This window comes from Mirounga leonina, unplaced genomic scaffold (assembly GCF_011800145.1).
Source record: "Mirounga leonina isolate KUSES-001 unplaced genomic scaffold, KU_Mleo_1.0 Mir_357, whole genome shotgun sequence".
Taxonomy (NCBI): Eukaryota; Metazoa; Chordata; class Mammalia; order Carnivora; family Phocidae; genus Mirounga; species Mirounga leonina.
This window is the reverse complement of record NW_023270702.1, coordinates 7,288,517-7,306,719: the sequence shown is the minus strand read 5'-3', so window position 1 is coordinate 7,306,719 and position 18,203 is coordinate 7,288,517. Positions and strand designations below refer to the sequence as shown.

The 18,203-nt window shown below is 46.5% G+C and overlaps 1 protein-coding gene across 3 annotated transcripts in view; it reads left to right on the top strand.

Annotated features, from left to right (window-relative positions):
• Positions 1-10,296: 10,296 nt before the first annotated feature.
• Positions 10,297-18,203, top strand: part of LEF1 (lymphoid enhancer binding factor 1) — a 120,701-nt gene continuing 112,794 nt past the window's right edge. Inside the window, exons 1-3 of one of the 3 annotated variants that reach the window (XM_035030255.1) lie at positions 10,297-12,107; positions 14,599-14,665; positions 16,103-16,236. In XM_035030255.1, the coding sequence (XP_034886146.1) occupies positions 11,895-12,107; positions 14,599-14,665; positions 16,103-16,236 (414 nt within the window). In that variant the 5' untranslated portion in view covers positions 10,297-11,894. The remainder of the gene's footprint in view (positions 12,108-14,598; positions 14,666-16,102; positions 16,237-18,203) is intronic. The other 2 variants (XM_035030254.1, XM_035030253.1) reach the window with 2 other exon arrangements.

The following is an 18,203-nucleotide window of genomic DNA, read 5'->3' as shown; positions in this document are numbered from 1 at the left end:
ACCCCTATGAACATCTCATTGACAGTCTTTTGAATATATTTTTATTTTTTTTAAGAGTGAATTTTTTTTTAAAGATTTTTATCCATTTATTTGTCAGAGAGAGAGTGAGAGCACAAGCAGGGGGAGCGGCAGGCAGAGGGAGAGGCAGGCTCCCCACGGAGCAGGGAGCCCGATGCCAGGCTCAGTCTTGGGATTCCCAGTGTGGGGCTCGATCCCGGGACCCTGGGATCATGACCCGAGCCAAAGGCAGATGCTTAATCGACTAAGCCACCCAGGTATCACATTGAATATATTTTTAGTGATCTCCTTGCTGGCAAATTAATTTCAGTTTACTTTCTTTATTGCATCAGGGTTTAAATCTCTGAAATGGGTGAAATGATTTTGCAACTGTAAAGCATCTGCCTAAGCCTAAGATTAATGCCTTATTAAGGTATTTTGGTTGAAAACTCCAGGCAGAAGACAGAGATTTACTACCTGGCCCATGTGTGGTTGAAAAGCAGTTGAAAAAGTATAGCTGCAAATGAAGGCTAGGGTGGGAGTGGGAGCTCTCCCTGTTGTCTATCTCCTGAGAAACCTATGATCTTAGATGACTTGTAGGGAAGTTTGAGCTTAGCAGTTTGGCCAGGGAGGAGAAAGTCATTCAAGAAGATATGCTTCAGGAAATCTTCAATTTCTATATTTCCTAAAGTTCAATGGTAAATCCACTATTTAGAATGTGAAAATATACTCAAAGAAACAATTCACTTGAACCATAACTATTTGTTGAGCTATTATGTGCAAGGCACTATTATAAGGTACTTAGAGTGATGATTACAATCTCCAGCTAGTTCAGACTTATTTCACTCTCCAGTAAAGTTGAAAATCTGTATTTGCCATGAAAAATGGCATATAACAACATATTGTTATAATACTCTTTGATGCATTTTTCATCATCTACCATTTTAAGGGACTTGTGCAAGGTACTATTGTAGCAAGGCGGCTACCAAGATGAATCAGACAAACTCTTACCATGAAAGAGTTGACCGAGGGGTGCCTGGGTGGCTCAGTCGTTGGGCGTCTGCCTTCGGCTCAGGTCATGATCCCGGGGTCCTGGGATCGAGCCCCGCATCGGGCTCCCTGCTCCGCGGGAAGCCTGCTTCTCCCTCTCCCACTCCCCCTGCTTGTGTTCCCTCTCTCGCTGTGTCTCTCTCTCTGTCAAATAAATAAATAATAAAAAATAAATAAAATCTTTAAAAAAAATAAAGAGTTGACCGAATACAGCTACACTGTCTAATAGAGTAGCCCTTAGCCACAGGTACTGCTGAGGCCTCAAAATGTGGCTGGTCTGAACTGACAGTGTTGTAAGTAAACAAGACACCAAACTTCAAAAGTTAATATAAAATAGTGTGAAATCTTTCATTAGTAAGTTTCTATAATGATTACATGTTAAAATGGTAATAGTTTGGATATTCAGGTTAAATAAATATATTATTAAAATTAATTTAACCTTTCTCTTTCTAACTTCTTAATTTAAAATTACCTATGTGACTTGGCCTATATTTCCATTGGCAGTGCTGATCTCTACAGCCATAGTTACTACCTACTCAGTGCACCAGGTAGTTTTATATCAAATATATGTAATCTTCCACAAAGGAGGCATTACAGATAAGGAAACCCGAGAGTTCAAAAGCTGTATTAATTCATTTTTCGACATGTATCTAGTATATTTTCTGTGCACCAAGGAATGTTGTAGGCAGTGGGGATATAAGAAAACAAAGTGCCCGCTCTCATGGAATTTATGTTCTAGTGGGAGAAGAAGGTAAAAAATAAATAAGTATTAAAAACATGTCAGGAAGTGACAGGTGAAGAAAGATGAAGCTGTGAAAGAATAGACAGTGCCCGGAATTGGGATGAGGCGGCAATGAGAAAGAGTTGTCTGAGCAGAAACATGAAGAATGAGTCCTGGGAATATCTATGTGGCCAGGAGTTTCTGGGCAGAGTCAACAACAAATAAAGGACTGGTGTGTGTGTGTGTGTGTGTGTGTGCGTGCACGCACATGCACTTTACACATCGGAGGAACAGCAGGAGAGCCAGGTGCTGGAGAGCAGGGAAGAGGAAGGAAGCCAGGAGCTAGTCCACATAGCAACTTGGAAGCCTCCTCCCCACACTAGGAACTGTTCAAGGATGACTTTGACTGCTTTATGATGCATGGACTGTTGTGGGGTATGCATGGAACCCAGCAAGAGTGGAAGCCAGACACCAGCTGGAGGCTGCTGAAGTCGTGCAAGAGAGATCTTACAAGGTCTATGTGACTCAGCCCCTGGAGATTTGCTGTTCCGGCAATACAAAGTAAAATAATCTAAAAATTATTCAGAGAATTTGAACAGCAAATGTCAAATGTCTGGATAATTCAAGCCTCAAAATATATTTGGGGTTCTGTACAGTTATCTGAACTGGCAGTCAAAAAGCACTGTCTAACTGCATAGCATAGTCATTTATCTCTGCCGCTTGCTTTCTGCCAATTTATCCTAAGGGAAGCGGACTTGAGATTTGTAATTGGCAGAGTGGGATTGTAGGACCTTTAAATCAAATTCAGATCAGGCAAATTAGCTTTATTTTTGCCAGAGAAAAGTGTTTAGTTGAGCCAGATGACAATTTTGTAGCCTAAACTATTTGCATTGGCTCTGCCTACCTTCTGAATTACTCCCATAATTGCTAATTCTCAGTTTAAGCATAGCTGCACATGCAAGACAGAGTTAAGAACTAGAAGCTGTGTCTTGGATAAGTGTATATGTTAGCCTGGATGACTCTACTCAATGAGTCTGTTTTTATGGACAGAAGTACTTTTAAAAAAGAAAGCATCCCCAAGGTCAAATGTTACATAGGCCAGGTCCCTTCTCCTCTGAGAGGTAAATGGAAGGTTTAAAGCAGGTACCCGGTTTCAAATGCAAACAAATACAAATCAATCACAAGGACCCCTAAAAGTCATATCATGATAAAAAGGAGGCTCCATCCTGACCCCCCAGGTTGGTTTATTTACTTGGATGGAACTCACCGGAAAATTGTTCAACATGCTTCATTGTGCCCGGGTAGATGTGTTTTCTGAGCTTTGGATGTTGTTCCTGTCAGTTAGGTACTTTCCTGGAGCACTAAAATGTATAGATTACACTCAATCAAAGGCAGACTACCACCACTGTAGCTGAAATTTACACAAATCTGTGCTGTGAGTAACTGGATAAACAACAAGACTAATGACCTTGTTTTGCATTAATCTCCATATGGCTCTGTTGGTAGTGCCCTTGCCTTCAGGCAAGAAGGTTGTGGCTTTGGCTTCTCGCCTCAGAGCAGGGATTAGACTCTGGCTCAATGCAGACAGAGCCCAGGGCCTTGCTTCTACAGTACAGGAGGCCTGAGAAGACTACAGAGGCCGTCCATCTTAAGAGGTGCATTTACCTCAATTCAAGGAACACCTCGTTATCCTATCCACTGAGGAAATAGATTTATAAAAGTAGGAAAAATCCTTTAACCATGCCTCCCCATTCAGAGAGTTTATTTTCTCCCACAGAGGACCCCAGGTTTTCTTTGAGTATTTTCAGGCCCTCCCCGCTGCCCCCCAAAACAAGACAAAACCCTCACTGCCTTGGTCAATGTTCTTTTTCCAGCCAAAAATAAATTTCAAAATGGCTGCATACATAAAGAAGGGTGAAAGGAAGGACTGAAGTTGACAGTGAACTTGATCAGCATTCACTTCTAATCTGGGACATTTGGGGAAAGGTAAATTAAAAATAGAAGGTGCCCCCTAAGTACCCCCTCCCATTGCTATAGAGTCCCTTCAACACCGTTTGCAAAATATGAGTGTTGCTGCTAGCAGGAGGCAGCCAAAAGAGATGGAGCATCTCAGGAAGACTCTGTACTGGGGCAGCCTTGGGCCACAGTAAAAGGAGAATTGGAACCAGAACCCTGGAAACCACCCCTTACTCCTGCTTTCACCACTTTGTACCCAGGTCTTACTGAAAAGCTTATACTAGGAGGTGGAGCCCAGGAAACAACTCCATCAGAGGAGTTACCTTAAGTTAGAAAAGATCAGGCAGGGCGCCTGGATGGCTCAGTCGTTAAGCGTCTGCCTTCGGCTCAGGTCATGATCCCAGGTCCTGGGATGGAGCCCCGCATAGAGCCCCGCATCTGGCTTCGTGCTCAGCAGGGAGCCTGCTTCTCACTCTCCCTCTGCCTGCCTGCCTGCCTGCCTACTTGTGCTCTCTTTCTGTCAAATAAATAAATAAAATCTTAAAAAAAAAGAAAGGATCACGCATGACGCACCCTCAGCTAAATGCCCTAAGTGCTACACATGTGGCGGCCCTGTCACTTCACACCCAGCCCTGGCCATAACCTTCATTGCCTTGTAAACTTGAGATACCTCCGTCTGAGATACGTAATCACATTCTATTCTGAAACATAAATTCGGATGGTATTTACACAGTCCCAAGAAACACTTCTTACACACCTTTCTAGACACCCTGCCCTGTGTTCTTGATGTTGTTGTTGTTTGAGGATGTTATCTATATATACTACATGTTAACCCTTTCATAGGCCATCAGACTACTAAGGCTGTTCTCAGAGTTATTACAAGCTGTGTCAAATGCCTCACAAAATAATATTCTATTTTCGGTGTCATGTGTCTACATTCATTTATCTGTTCATTAAGATCCCACCACAAGGACCCCTGGGTGGCTCAGTTGATTAAGCTTGGCTCAGGTCATGATCCCAGGATCCTGGGATCAAGTCCCATGTCAGGCTCCGCAGGGAGTCTGCTTCTCCCTCTGCCCCTCCCCCCACTCATTCTCTCAGTCTCTCTCTCTCTCAAATAAATAAATAAAATCTTAAAAAAAAAAAAAAGAGCCCATTATAAGCATGAGGCAGAATTAAGGCACATTCCCTCTCTCCTTGGAATGTTTTTTTTTCTCATCACACTCCAGGGGTAATAAATGCTACGCTGATTTTGGTACTTTTGTAACACAACTGTTGCAGATATGGAGATGGTTATAGGATGTGCATGTGTGTGAAATAATCCCCATTTACTCCCGTGGTAGAGATTCCTAGTGCCTTAGAAGTTTTGTTTTGCAACTTACAGGTCTCCTGCAGAATCATCTTTGCTTCATGGATTATATAATACCTTACATTTGTACACACTTCCACATGCACTATCTCACTGAATTCTTACAACAATCTTGTCAAGCAGGCCATTATTACACCCATTCTGCAGAAAGGTTAAATGGCTTGCCTGAGGTCAGCATAGCATGACAGGAGTGGCAGAGCCCACGTCAGACCCAGGATTTCTGACTCTGCATTACACTATTTCAAAGCAGTCTCTTCATATGGGTTACTTCTGAAACAACAGAATACTGTATTCCAAAAGGGGCCTTGTGGTTTTCTAAACTATAAAGACAAACTTTCTAGCTAGTCGCCTGTAGGAAAAGATTTCAGAACTCTGTCAATAAGAGGATTTCAAACCATAGACACCAGATAGTGAGTGCTTTGATAACAAATAATATTAACGTTGGTTTTGCAGGATCTAACTTCTGTGGAAGAAAACTAGTGCACCCCCATATCGTGCGTAGCAAAAGAAGCACTATGCACAATGAACACACAGCCGTGGGTCAACATTCTCTTCCAAATGTGGCTACAAAAGAAAGTGTGAAGCATATTGAAATAAGACAATATTTATGGCTCAAGAAATTCAGCTTCACATAACAGTAATTATGAACAAGATATTTTCCCTAGTAAAATTACTGCAAGACAAAATCTGAAGGAACTAAGTGTTTCCCTATGTCCTCTTTATTTTATTCCATGTGCTCAAGAATGGTTGCGGGACAGAAAGGGAGAGAAGAGTAAGAAAGAGCAGAAGGAGAAAGAAAGGCATAGCCAGACGGCCTCTGCTAAGGGTTGGTTTTGCTTTAGAAACTGGAATGTGTCCAGGCTTGATTTTTATTTTCAATTCACATTTCAGATCCAGCTCCCCAAACTCTTTGATCTTTCTCCCTGTCTCCTTACCCGGAAGAGAACCCTTGGCCTTCTCAGCTGGGAGCTGGGAGCACACGTGGAAAGACTGGCTCGGATCCATATTCTTGCCAAATTTAGTCACACAAAGGGGCCTGCAAGGGAAAAAAGAAAGGATGAAAGCTGCAGCCGCCAGGACTTCAAAGGCCATGCCGCCCAGCCGGGCCCTGCGCAGGCGCCGCCCTCCGAGGATATAAGGCGCGGCTCGCGCGCGCGGGGCGGCCTCTCTGCGCGGCTGCCCGGCGCGCGTCCCCGGCCCGAGAGCGGGTGAAGGGGAACTAGGGGTGGAAGGAGGGGCCGAAGGGGCGGGCCGCCGAGTCGGTGCTGTCCGCCGGGCCGGAGGCCGGTCCCCACGCCAAGTTAAGGTTCCTGAGAAAAGTTTTCAGACAGGAGGGGAAAGAATTTTACTTCCAGCCCATTAGGCGAGCTGTCCTGTGGCCTGCAAATTTATCCCAGGTCGCACATCCATTCTACTCCATTCTGGGGATTCCCCCTTCCAGACGTGGCGCCGGCTCCTCTGCACGGGAGTCGGGGTCCCCGTGGCGGGGGGAGGGAGGGTTGACAGGGGCTCCCGTCGCGGAGCCCAGCCGTGAAGGTGCGTGGCGGGACTCGTACGCGCCCCCGTCCCCTCGTTCCTGTCCGCCATCACCCCAGCTTGCCTCCTCTCGCTCTGGGATGCCCGGGGATGGGAACCCTCGCTTCCCGGTGGACAGAGAATCGGCTGGTCCCAGATGGGCTGGGATGTGGCCCTCCTTCGCGGGCCTTGGAAGGACACAGCCCCTGGACGGGCGCGCCTCGCGCCCCCAACCAGCGAGCTGCGGACGCCGAGCTCAGCCGGCGCCCGCGCGAGCGCGGGAGAAGCCCCCGGAGGGCTGGAGGGGCGGGCGGCCGCGGGGCCTCCGTGGGCGGCACCCTCAAGGCTGGGCAGAGCTGCGGGTGCCAACGGGCGCCGGCTCCGCGGAAGCCCGGCGTCTGCACGCGGCGGAATTTGGGAACGACATTTTCACGGTGCTACGAGTTCAGTTACCCCGGCGAGTAGGGGGTTGAGTTTGTTTGTCTTAGAAGGAGACAAGAAGAGGCGGAAGAACCCCTGGGACACAAACTGCCATTTACCTCGCCCCTCCCTTCTCTTTTCTGCGAAGTCCGTTAAACTGAAGGTGCCCACAGCTTTAGTCTCCTGGCGAAGCTGGGGTGGGAAATCGAGGGTGCCGGAGTTCCGTCCGTCTCTGCAATCGACATTATTCGTTTTCCTAGTTCTTCATCCTTCTTGCTCTCTCCTCCAGCATCCTCTTGCGTAGGCCCCCGCCACCTCCTTCCTTTGGGATCCCACCAAAGTTGTAGCTGGAGGAGAGTCCAGGCCACACAAAGGGGAAGACCGGAGTCTGGGCGGCGGGCTAGGACCGAGGGGGCGGAGAGGGCTCTGAAGGGCACCGCGCTTTTCTCTCCTCCCTGTAATTAAGGACTCACTTGAGTGTCTGTAGCCGAGTCGACTTGGCAGCAAAATCGCCGGAGGGAGGGGTCTCTGTTGGGGGTGGGGGTCATTCTCCTAGTTCCCCTGACCACACCCGCGGGGGGCTGGGCCCCATTTACCCTGCGGACTGCGAGGCCGGTCTCCGCTCCCCACCCTCGGTTCCGGCTCGGGGTGGGCGCCTAGTCCCCCACGCGCAGCGCCGGCGACCGCGCCCGGCACCGAGGGAAGTGTTGATATAAAACAAGTCACTGTTCGCTCCCAAACTAAACCCAAACCAACCAAAGCCACCAAGAGGGGAAAAACCAACAGCAATCCAGCCAGCCCCTAGCAATTGTTTTACGGTCGGAATTAAATCACATCAAAACGCCCCCTGAAACCCACATCCTGAAGGAGTGAACCTGCAACAGCCAACCTCCAGTCGTTCGCTCGAGTTCACACGAACAACCCGCCTCTACATCCGAGGGAAGGGGGCGGCGGGCGGCGGCGTTTCTCCCGCGCCGCACCCACCACATCCCGGACTGTGCACCCAAAGAGGCGGCTGCATATGTAATAGCAGCCCCCACGCGATTTCGAAAAGACCTCCCGGCGACAGAGATGCCTTTGCCTGGAACATCACCGAACCTGTCAGAGAGGAAGGAACGTCTTCCCAAGGTTACTTCACCCCTCCCGAGTGCCCCTGCTTCCCAAGCACCCTACCCTCCACCCCCGACCCCGGTAAAGACAGACTTCACGTGGAAATGTCAACCTCCTTCCCAGACAAAGCTCTAAATAAACTTGGGTGAATGTTTTCTCGCCTCGTAAAGCCCCCTTTAAGTTCAGCCCATCTCAAGATTTGCAACAATGCTGAGGACACTCAGTAAACACCCGCAAGCCACGAGGAGGACCAACAGCCACAGAAACAGAGGAAAGCGCTGGTGATTTCGTTAGAAACAGTGTTTCCACAGGAGAGGGTTCCCGAAAAATACCAAACATAGCCACCTACCCTCGGCCCTTCTAGTGAACAGTTCCTACTAGTTATTATTCCCCAAATGCCCATCTTCTCGAGTTCCCAATCTCCAGGACACCTGGAGCTGAGCTCCAAAAGTCTCCGGGAGTCCAGATAATTAACATGAAGCAGAAAATGGGATTCGAATTAGTTGTAACACTTAAACAGGGAGATGTAGGAGTTGTCATTTAATCTCTTTTTGGCTTCCAGAAAATATTCTCTGGCAATTCTGTGTGCCCCCCCTCCTGCCCCCTCCTCAATGTTCTGATGAAAAGGAACCTCTACTCTGGCTACTTTGGTGAAACTGCATTTACCAGTTATTTTCCTATCAGCCAAATTGGCACATTTATAGGAGGACTTTTGACTTTACTTTCCCATATTTCTTTTAGAACAGAGGGTATTAATGTCTAACATAGCTACATGTTCACATCACTAGTACTTTACACTCACATTGGTGCATAACTTAAAGGGAAGTTGACTACTGCCACCAATAAAAAAAAAATGGTTTTTCTCCTATCTTTTTAGTATTGTCTTATAGACACATTGTAGCAGAATATTCTTCTTGTTTTTCTTCTCTAAGGCTTTGCATTGTCAGCTATTTAAAGTGTATTGAATGTTTTACTCTTCCTGGCTTCCATCACCAGATCCTTAATTTTGCTCCAATCTCCCAAATAGAATATGTGTTACAACTGACCATTCTGTATGTGACCAATTGAACCCTTTGATAGTTTTTAAAATTGCTTTTTAGTAAATTTCCCATCCCTAGTCAAAGTTTTAAGTGCTCATTTGGAGCACTGTTAAGGTCTTTACTTATATAATGCCCAGCAGCATGCAATTTTTTCCTTAGGGAAAGAGGGATCTTTGCATGACTATTCCTATAAAATAGAGCTAAAGTCTGATTCTGTAAAGTTTTCCTTATTTTCAATTTAAGGTAGATGGAGACTTATTTTTCCTGCCTCTTGTTTACTGTTCTGAGGTTTTACAGATGGCTAGTGTATTAGGTATAATAATTTTGCCTGGATTTTTAACTGAGGGGGGTTGAGAGCCAAGGAACAAAATGTAATGTGTTTTCAAACTTCAGCTTCGCTTATACTGTAACTTTCACAAAGCATCTCCTTAAAAGTCCTGTCCTTGTACAAAATTCATCAAAGAGATGGTGGAGGCTGGGGAATTTTTGAGGTTGGATTCGGATTTGCATCTTCAAGGGTCTCTTTGAGTGTGCAGTCCCAGGTGCCAGAGACTGTCCAGTCCTCCCTCCCTCTACTGGCATCCCTCTCCTGGGTCCTTTTGCCTTCTTCTCTCTCCCTCCTTGGGTTGATTTTTTCATTCTCTATGAAGTTCCCATACATTGTGGCGTGTATCTCCCAAAATCCACAAGAGATCTAGAGCAACTTTCTCTGTACATCCCATGGTGAGGATGCACAGAAAGCGATCTTGTTTAAAAAAGCAGTAATTAAGATCCAGTCTTCAGTTTTTTCTTTGTCCTATTTTTCTCGGTAAGACTGGAGATTTAATTTTTGCTAGCATGTGCTCCCTTGTCCTTCGACATATTTTAGGAAAGCCACAACTCTCTTCCTTGTCCTTCTTGTTTCCGTTTTCTTAGTTGAGCAATCTCTGTTATATTTTCCCCTTTTCCTTCTCTCTGTCCCCAATTCCCGCCTCATCCGCTCTGTCAGAGCATCTATCAACGTGGTGTCGATCACAGCTGCGGCGGCTTCTCTTTCATCTTCGTTGCCCAGCCAAAGGGAGGGAGGAAGGGAGAGAGAGGGAGGCGGGAAGGGGGGGCGGGAGACACTGGCAGAGGAAGGTGTGGGGGGTACAAGAGAAGAGATACTTAGATGATGAAGTTAAGCCATTCGGGCAGAGTTTCTTGTCAATTTCACGCGGGCAAAGGGTGCTTCTCCGTGGGTTACAGGAAGCGCCGGGTCCTTCCTTCTCTCAGCGAGTTGCTTGATCCTTTCCTCTAGGCGCGCGCGCGCACACGCACACACACACACACACACACAAAACTAGGACTCGTCCTACACACACACACACAAAACTAGGACTCGTCCTACACACACACACACACACAACTAGGACTCGTCCTACAGGCTCTGGGAAAAGAAAAAAGAAGTCCTCAATCACCACCTCCTTCTCGCCGCCCCCCCTTCCCCAGCGGGCGGCCAAGGAGAGCTGGAGGCGGGGGAGGGGAGGGGGAGGAGAAGCGACGCAAGTGGGTAGCTTTTCAGCGCCAGCGAGGCGCGGGAGGAGGAGAAGCGGTGGGGAGGCGCAGCCGCTCACCTGCGGGGCAGGGTGCGGAGGAGGGACCTGGGCTGAGCACTCACGGTCGGAGGAGCCGGGACGCGCCCGGAGCCTCGAACACCGCCAAGCTCGGGGCACCCCCCTCCCCTCGGCCAGGCGAACCCGAAGGGTGCAGCTCTTTGCTTTGACAGAGCGGCCCGGCGGAGGCGTGGAGAGCGGCGAGCAAGAGCGCCAGGCTGAGAAACTCGAGCCGGGAACAAAGAGGGGTCGGGCTGTGTGTGTGTGTCGGCTCGAGCTCCCCGCAGAAGCATTTGGGTCCGAGGCCCCTGCTGTGACTCCCTGAGACCCCGCCGTACCCTTCACTGCCGACTCCCAGCGCTCGCCGGCACAAACTTTATTCTTGGCAAACTTCTTCTCTTTCTCTTCCCTCCTACTCCTCCCCCACCTCTCCTCCTCCTCCTCCAGCAGATTAAATGCGCCTGGAGAAGGAAAACTGAAGCGAAAGGGAAGGAAATAAGAAGCTCTAAAACGGACATCTCAACCCGGGTGGCTCTTTAATTTTTTTTTTTTTACTCTCCAGGAAGTGGACATTTCGTTATTTTCTGATTCTCCTTGCACCTTCTCTGCTGGGGCAAACGGAGCCTTTTTGCCCAGCTTGCCTCCTTTCTCGGAAAACAAACTCCCAAATCGGCCACCGGGGAAGCTAGGGTGGAGAGGTTTGCCTAGAAACGCGCCGACGGACCCTCTGCACTTGGGAGAGTCGTGCCTCCTCCGGAACCGGCGTCCTCCGCGCGCAGAACCTGGAGACGCCGGGGGCGTGGGGTGGCCGCCGGGGCAGCCTAGCCTAGCACGCGCCACGCAGCTCAGACGCCCCCAGAGGCGCCGGCTGCGGCGGCCTTAGCAGCCCCGTGCCCTTCGGCCTCGAGGGCGGGCGTCGGCGCCGGTCTCCGCCGAGCGGGAAGGCGCGGGCGGCTGCCGGGGCTCGGGCACCAACGCAGCTGCTCGGGCCGCGGGGCCGCCGGCCGGCTTTCCGCCTGCTCTTCTCTCTCACGCATTCTTCCAGTTCTCCTTTTCCTCCTCCCTCTGTCGTTGACCCCCTGTCTTTCCTGCTGTCGCCTCGGGTGCTCCTCCAGCGGAGCGGAGATTATAGAGTGGTCGGGATGCCCCAACTCTCCGGGGCCGGCGGCGGCGGCGGGGGAGACCCGGAACTCTGCGCCACCGACGAGATGATCCCCTTCAAAGATGAGGGCGATCCTCAGAAGGAGAAAATCTTCGCAGAAATCAGCCACCCCGAAGAGGAAGGCGACTTAGCCGACATCAAGTCCTCCTTGGTTAACGAGTCTGAAATCATCCCGGCCAGCAACGGACACGAGGTGAGCGGGCCGCTGCCCAGAGGTCGGAGAGGCGTGGTGGGTCCCGGGGAAGAGCAGAGGAGGAGGGAAGGCGCCGGGGAGCCTCGCCTGACGGGTCCCGAGTAGGTCCCTCGTTTGCTGGGGTGGGGGTGGGGGGAGTTGGATGGGCCCCTGGTCAACATTCTTCCTGTGTGTGTGCGTGCGTGCGTGTGTGTGTGTGTTGGTGTCGGTGGGAGGTGGAGTGTGCAGGGAAGGGTGTTCCAAGTGGATCAGTTCTGAGGTTCGATGACTTAAATTGTTGGTTTGTGGGTAGGAGAAGCTGCCCTTAACCCATAACGTTTCGCCTGCGGACTTTTTAGTGGGGTTGAGAGGGTGCGACGCGTTAAAGCCGGGATGTCTGAACAACACCGAGAAGTTCTTCCGTGGAACGGAAAACAGAGTGCACCCGCTAGCTCTCTCGGTAGATGTCTCTGCAAAAGTGCGTTAAACCACCAAAGCTTAGGTAGAGATGAGCAGAGCCGCTGGCTGAGAGGAAGGGGAGGCGGGCGTGGGCCGGGGACAGGCGGGGCGGTCCCAACCGCCGCGGAGCGGGGTTTGCGCGGAGCCCGCCAGCCGAGGGGGCGCGCGCCTGGGTCTCTGCGGCTGCCGGAGTCCCAGCGCCCGGGCCGGCTGCTGGGAGCCGTGGGCGCCCCCAGCCGAGCCACCCCTCCCCCCTGAAGGGGGGCCCTCCGGTCCCGCCGGCAACGCTGGTTTTCTCCAGTCCCGGCCACTTAAAGTAAAAAAGCGCTTATATTTGGGGTAAGTTTGGGCCCGAATCAGGCCTTAAATCTTTGTAGAAGAAAGGAGAGTCGGAGTCGAGATGTGGCGGAAGCCAGGGCACCCACGCAGGGGAGGGTGGAAAGCGCTTTATCTGATCTCCCGGCCCGCTGCGGGCGATAGCGCAGGTAACCCTAGTAGAGTAAATAGAGACACGTGCGTACAGGCGAGAGAAAGCCGCGAGCAGGACCGCGCGGAAGGGCTATTTCAGGCGGTGGAGAGTTTCTCAGAAAGGGGGGGGGGGGCGGATGGACCCTGATACCCGACACTTCCACTGGCCACCCTGGTTTAACAACTGGGAAACGCTTTGGAGGAAATCCGGTAGAAAAGTCCCGACACTCAAATGATTTCACCAACGCTTTTTCCCTCCAAAGAAACTTGGAGGGTATACCCTTTTCCCTTAAATGGCATCCTTCTGCCCCCAAAAAGAAAGCGTGTGGTTTTGGGGGCGGGGACATTTTGGGTTTTAAACAACATGTTTAAGAGCACTTCAGAGTTACCTTCTTTATACCAATGGCAGGGGTGAGTACGCATTTGGAAGGCTGGGGGCCTGGGTTCTAAGGAGAACACACGCGTGTTCGTTATCCTCGAATCTTTCACCACAACATGCCAATTTGAGGGGGACCGGCGTGGGGGGGGAGGCTAGGGTGCACCCAAACCCACTTAAAAGGTTTGTGAATATGTATTGGGGGAGGAGGTTACCTGGAGGACATATGTCCAAGGAACCAAATAACATCCAAAACACTCAGAGGCCAAACTCTTATATTTGTAGAGCAGCCTCTTTTTCTTTCTGCTCATTTTGCTTGTCCGTTCTTATTCCATAAATAAATTTGCCACCTAGTTCACGTTTTATGTTTTTGCTCTGAGAAGAAGGGTCTTGCAGCTTGAAGCATAGAACCCAGGGATTAGGGCTTTGTTAATCTTTGCCGAGGTGGTAAATGGGCATGGGGCAGACCAGGGAAGATAGTGAATGGGTAATACCACTGATTTGCACGTGGTTGAGTCTGGGTGGATGGTGGTTACCAGAACTGATATTAGCTGGGCTACCTTTTAGATGTTTATAACCCAACTCTCAAATTTTCCTCCCTTTAACCACAGAATAGTTGTTTTTTTTTTTTTTTTTTGTTAGCTTCAGCTTGGGCTTGAGCCAGCCATGGTAGGTTATAAGGAGGGGGGCTTCTTCTGGGACTGGCTTGGGACACTTGCCTTAAGACCCCTAAATGTGAGTTCCTAGTTTTTTATTTAAAATGTCCTTATAGTTGTAAAGTGATATTTCTGCCCGACTTTAATCAGCTCCGATTGACTGTGAACAGGGGTTTAAAGGCGCTATCAAAATGATGAACCCCATTAAATCAAACTCCTATCATACTAGGTATCCAAGCAGCCGGGATGCTCTGCAGCAATCAGCAGTCAGAGCAGCATGTGGAGCTTTCCCAAATTTACTATACTGTTATTATTTTTGTTATTCTCGTTTATGCTTTCTAGTCCTGGGTACATAATAATCACTCAAAAATATGTGTTGAAAAAGCAAAAGATTTCCAGGTTTCCAACCCCAGCCTTACCCCTCCTAGATTGATAAAATAGGTAGATTGAGTTGCACCCAGTCCTCCTCCTTTGAATTACCAGTGGACACATGCTTAATCACAAACTCAAAGTTGATTTTCTTTATTTCGGGGATGGGGATTCTTGCTGTTAGGTGGCCAGACAAGCACAAACCTCTCAGGAGTCCTACCATGACAAGGCCAGAGAACATCCTGATGACGGTAAGACCCTAATTCTACTTCTCCCAGGTTTATCATTTAATATGTGCAGTTTGTGAATATAGGTAGATTTGTGATTTTTTTTTTTTTTTTTGAGTCCAAGAAATGGGGATCAGGTGTGGTAAGACTGTGCCCACTATTTTAACAAAATGGGAAAGCAAACCCAGGAAACTTACTGCCTATTTCTCATGTATATTTACATAATTTAAAAACTGTCTTTGAATGAGTTAGGGGCCTTTGGATTTTAGTTGGCTTCCAGATTCTGTGTGGAAGGGGAAATGTCTATAATAAGTTTTCCTCTTTTCCTTATTTTAGCCCAAGTTCTAATTGGCTTAGACCTTTAGTGTTTTTTTCTGCATTGTTCCAGAGTGACAGTCTACACCAATTTGTTTTCCAACAAGAATAGTTTCAAATGGATTTTCATTTGTAAAATTGCTGTTTCTTATTGTAGTGAGAAGGCGGGCAGTGAATGCACAGATTAAATATGACTCAGTAAATCAGAATCTAATTTGTAAAAATATAAAACTTTATTCTTAAAATTAGGAACTTTGCATATGGAAGATGATAGACTTTCTCCCCGTTTCTAATTCTTGCTCAAAACTTTAAAAATTGCATATATTTTTTAGATTTAGCTAGAACTCCATGTGACTTTAAAATAATCAAATAATCTGTAGGGTTTTCTCGTCGAATAGTCTGCATTTTCTGTTCTCCTTTACTTAGAATTGGCTTGACCAGAATAAAGTGTTCATACAAAATGTCAGCCAGGAAAAGAAGGGAAGAAAACTATAATATCAGACTTCCTTCTGAGCTACAAAGTATTTACACAGATTAAAGAGAAGAAAGGCATATATTAAACACACAGATTTCTTTGGCAGAATGGGGTAGTATATAAAATTAAGTCTCTTGGAGTTAATCTTTCATAAATTTGGTAGTTGCCCATATATACTAGATACAGCTCTTTCCCTCAGGAAAATCTAGAAATTTTCTAGAAATCTAGAAGCACAGGTAGAATTTTTGAGTTTGCTCAAAACTTCAGGTGTGTAAATATGTGTGTGTGGATAGCTAGATGGCCTAATATGTTTATAATACAGCTTTAGGTTTGTGTGTGTTCTTTCATGTGTCTGTATTTCTTGGGCCAGTTTGTTAGTTTTAGAACAAATTAAGTTAGATGAATAACACTTATTTTTGTAAAAACACCAGTCAGTAGTGGAAGTAAATTGAACCACATGTTTTTAAAACATCTGTTTCACTGCTAAGCCATTTAAGAGAATAAATACTGTCAATTTAAAATAGAGCGTAATAATTCAGTTACAGTATTTTGTAAACAAATCTTTTATGTAAGGTCTGATTTGTCATAGAACTATTAGATTTTCAGATGAAAAATGCACTGATATAAAAAGGAAGTCAATGCATTATTGATCGTTATTTGGATTCTCCCAGGAAAGCATCCAGATGGAGGCCTCTACAATAAGGGACCCTCCTACTCGAGTTATTCCGGGTACATAATGATGCCAAATATGAATAATGACCCATACATGTCAAATGGATCTCTTTCTCCACCCATCCCAAGAACAGTGAGTAACACGCTGATGTTGGCAAATTATTTTCAGAAGTGCAAGTTAATTTGTATTTTAGCAAAATAGTTGTTTTTTAAAACACATCAGAAATAGTTTCATTATATGTGACCAGTCATTACTAAATAAGACCTGCTGTGAAGAATGGCTGCCTTAAAAGGGTGCTACTTTTGATGTCTTACACTTGGAATTTAGCTTTTGGCTTATTGGTTAAGATTAATAAATAACAGATCGCCAGTTATCATGAAATCAAGTAAAGAAATCAACAAATTCATGATTTTATGAGTATTGTGCTGTTTATGCTGGTGAGAGGAAAAAATTGATTTAATTTTTCAGTTAATTAAGTACTGTATAGCTTTCACTGCCGGCAAGCTATCTAGAATCAGAACTACTTTACCTCATTTGGGGCTGAACATTTAGAGTGTTACTTCAGCTTTTAAGACCGTGTCTTATTTTATTGTATTACCTCATGTTTTTTAAAAATCAGTTGCTGGGGGACGGGGGGCACCTGGATGGCTCAGTCAGTTAAACAACTGACCGTTGGTTTCAGCTCAGGTCCTGATTTCAGGGTCATGAGACAGAGCCCCTAATCGGGCTCTGTGCTTAGCACGGAATCTGCTTGAGACTCTCCCTCTCCCTCTCCGTCTGCTCCTCCCCCCCCTGCTTTCTCTTTCTCTTTCTCTCAGATCTTTTAAAAAAATCAGTTGAGGGGGTGGGCATGAGTTATTTTTACTTTATTGCCAATTGTTGAGAAAATATCACTTGAAGGTAACCCTAATGAAAATTGTCCTTTTTATCTCATGGCTCAGTTAACTTTTAAAGTTCTAAAAATGCCATGGCAACATAACCGCATCATTCAAATGTTTAGCACTTTGAAGAATTTCAGATATGTTATTTGATGATATTTTTCTTTTGTTGGGAAGTGGAAATGTCATTTATATAGTAGGAAAACATCTAAAGGGTAACTTACGTAGTACGTGAATGTGAAATGTGCTGGTGATGGAGTTCTCCCTGAGACTCGTCCCTCCTGTGGTAGTGATGGATTTTCACTGATCCATCAATATATTTACCCTATTTCAGCCTTTTTCTCCACCACCTAACCCCCAGTGAAGAACATGTATGTATGCAGGGTCTTGGGGATTAGGGTTTCAATCTGACTGACCCTTAAGGGAAACAAATCCAGGATTGTGAAGATGGAACTTATGGTCTTTGCCTTATTAGCCCAGTGCTTCCACTAAGTGGAAAATAAATAAATAAATAAAATCATGGACATCTAGGGAAAGTACTGTTGTTAATACCTCAGTGAACACCATCTGGGATCTAAAAGATGCACCAAAGTAGCAGAGAGGAATCGATTATGAACAAGAGTATTTGTGTGATTATTTGTAGTCTTCAGTTGTTAGAATGACAGGTACATGGAATATAACCACTTGATGTGGCACTGTGATTTAGAAGTTCCTGTAATTATTTTTCCATAAATTTCTAAAAGATATTTGAACTTTCAAGTAGGGAATGAGATATTTCTGATTTTCATATAATAGTTAAAATGGTGATCTTGGAGATTTTATGATGGTTGTTATAGGAAATAGTGTTTTCACGTTTTATTTTAAAAGGCTTTTCAGATATTTAATGATAGAGATATCTGTGTGGTACATACGAATCTTCTGCCTAGAAAGTGATTAATCAAAGCAAATACAGTTTAATATTTAGGGACCACTCCCAAATAAATGCTTCTGAGTTTTAAAATTTGTAGATTTTTATATTTGTTGAACTAAATATGCAAACATATCAGATACTTCTTTTGTAGTTGGGCTATTTTTTTGTTGTTTTGTTTTTGTTTTTGAGGAGGAGAATATGTTTTAGATAAGGAATAATTGAAGATTTCTGTTTAAAGACTTGAGAACAACAAATAATCTTTCTGACAAATCTAAATTGTAGTCTCTGACTTGGTAACAATAGAAAATAAC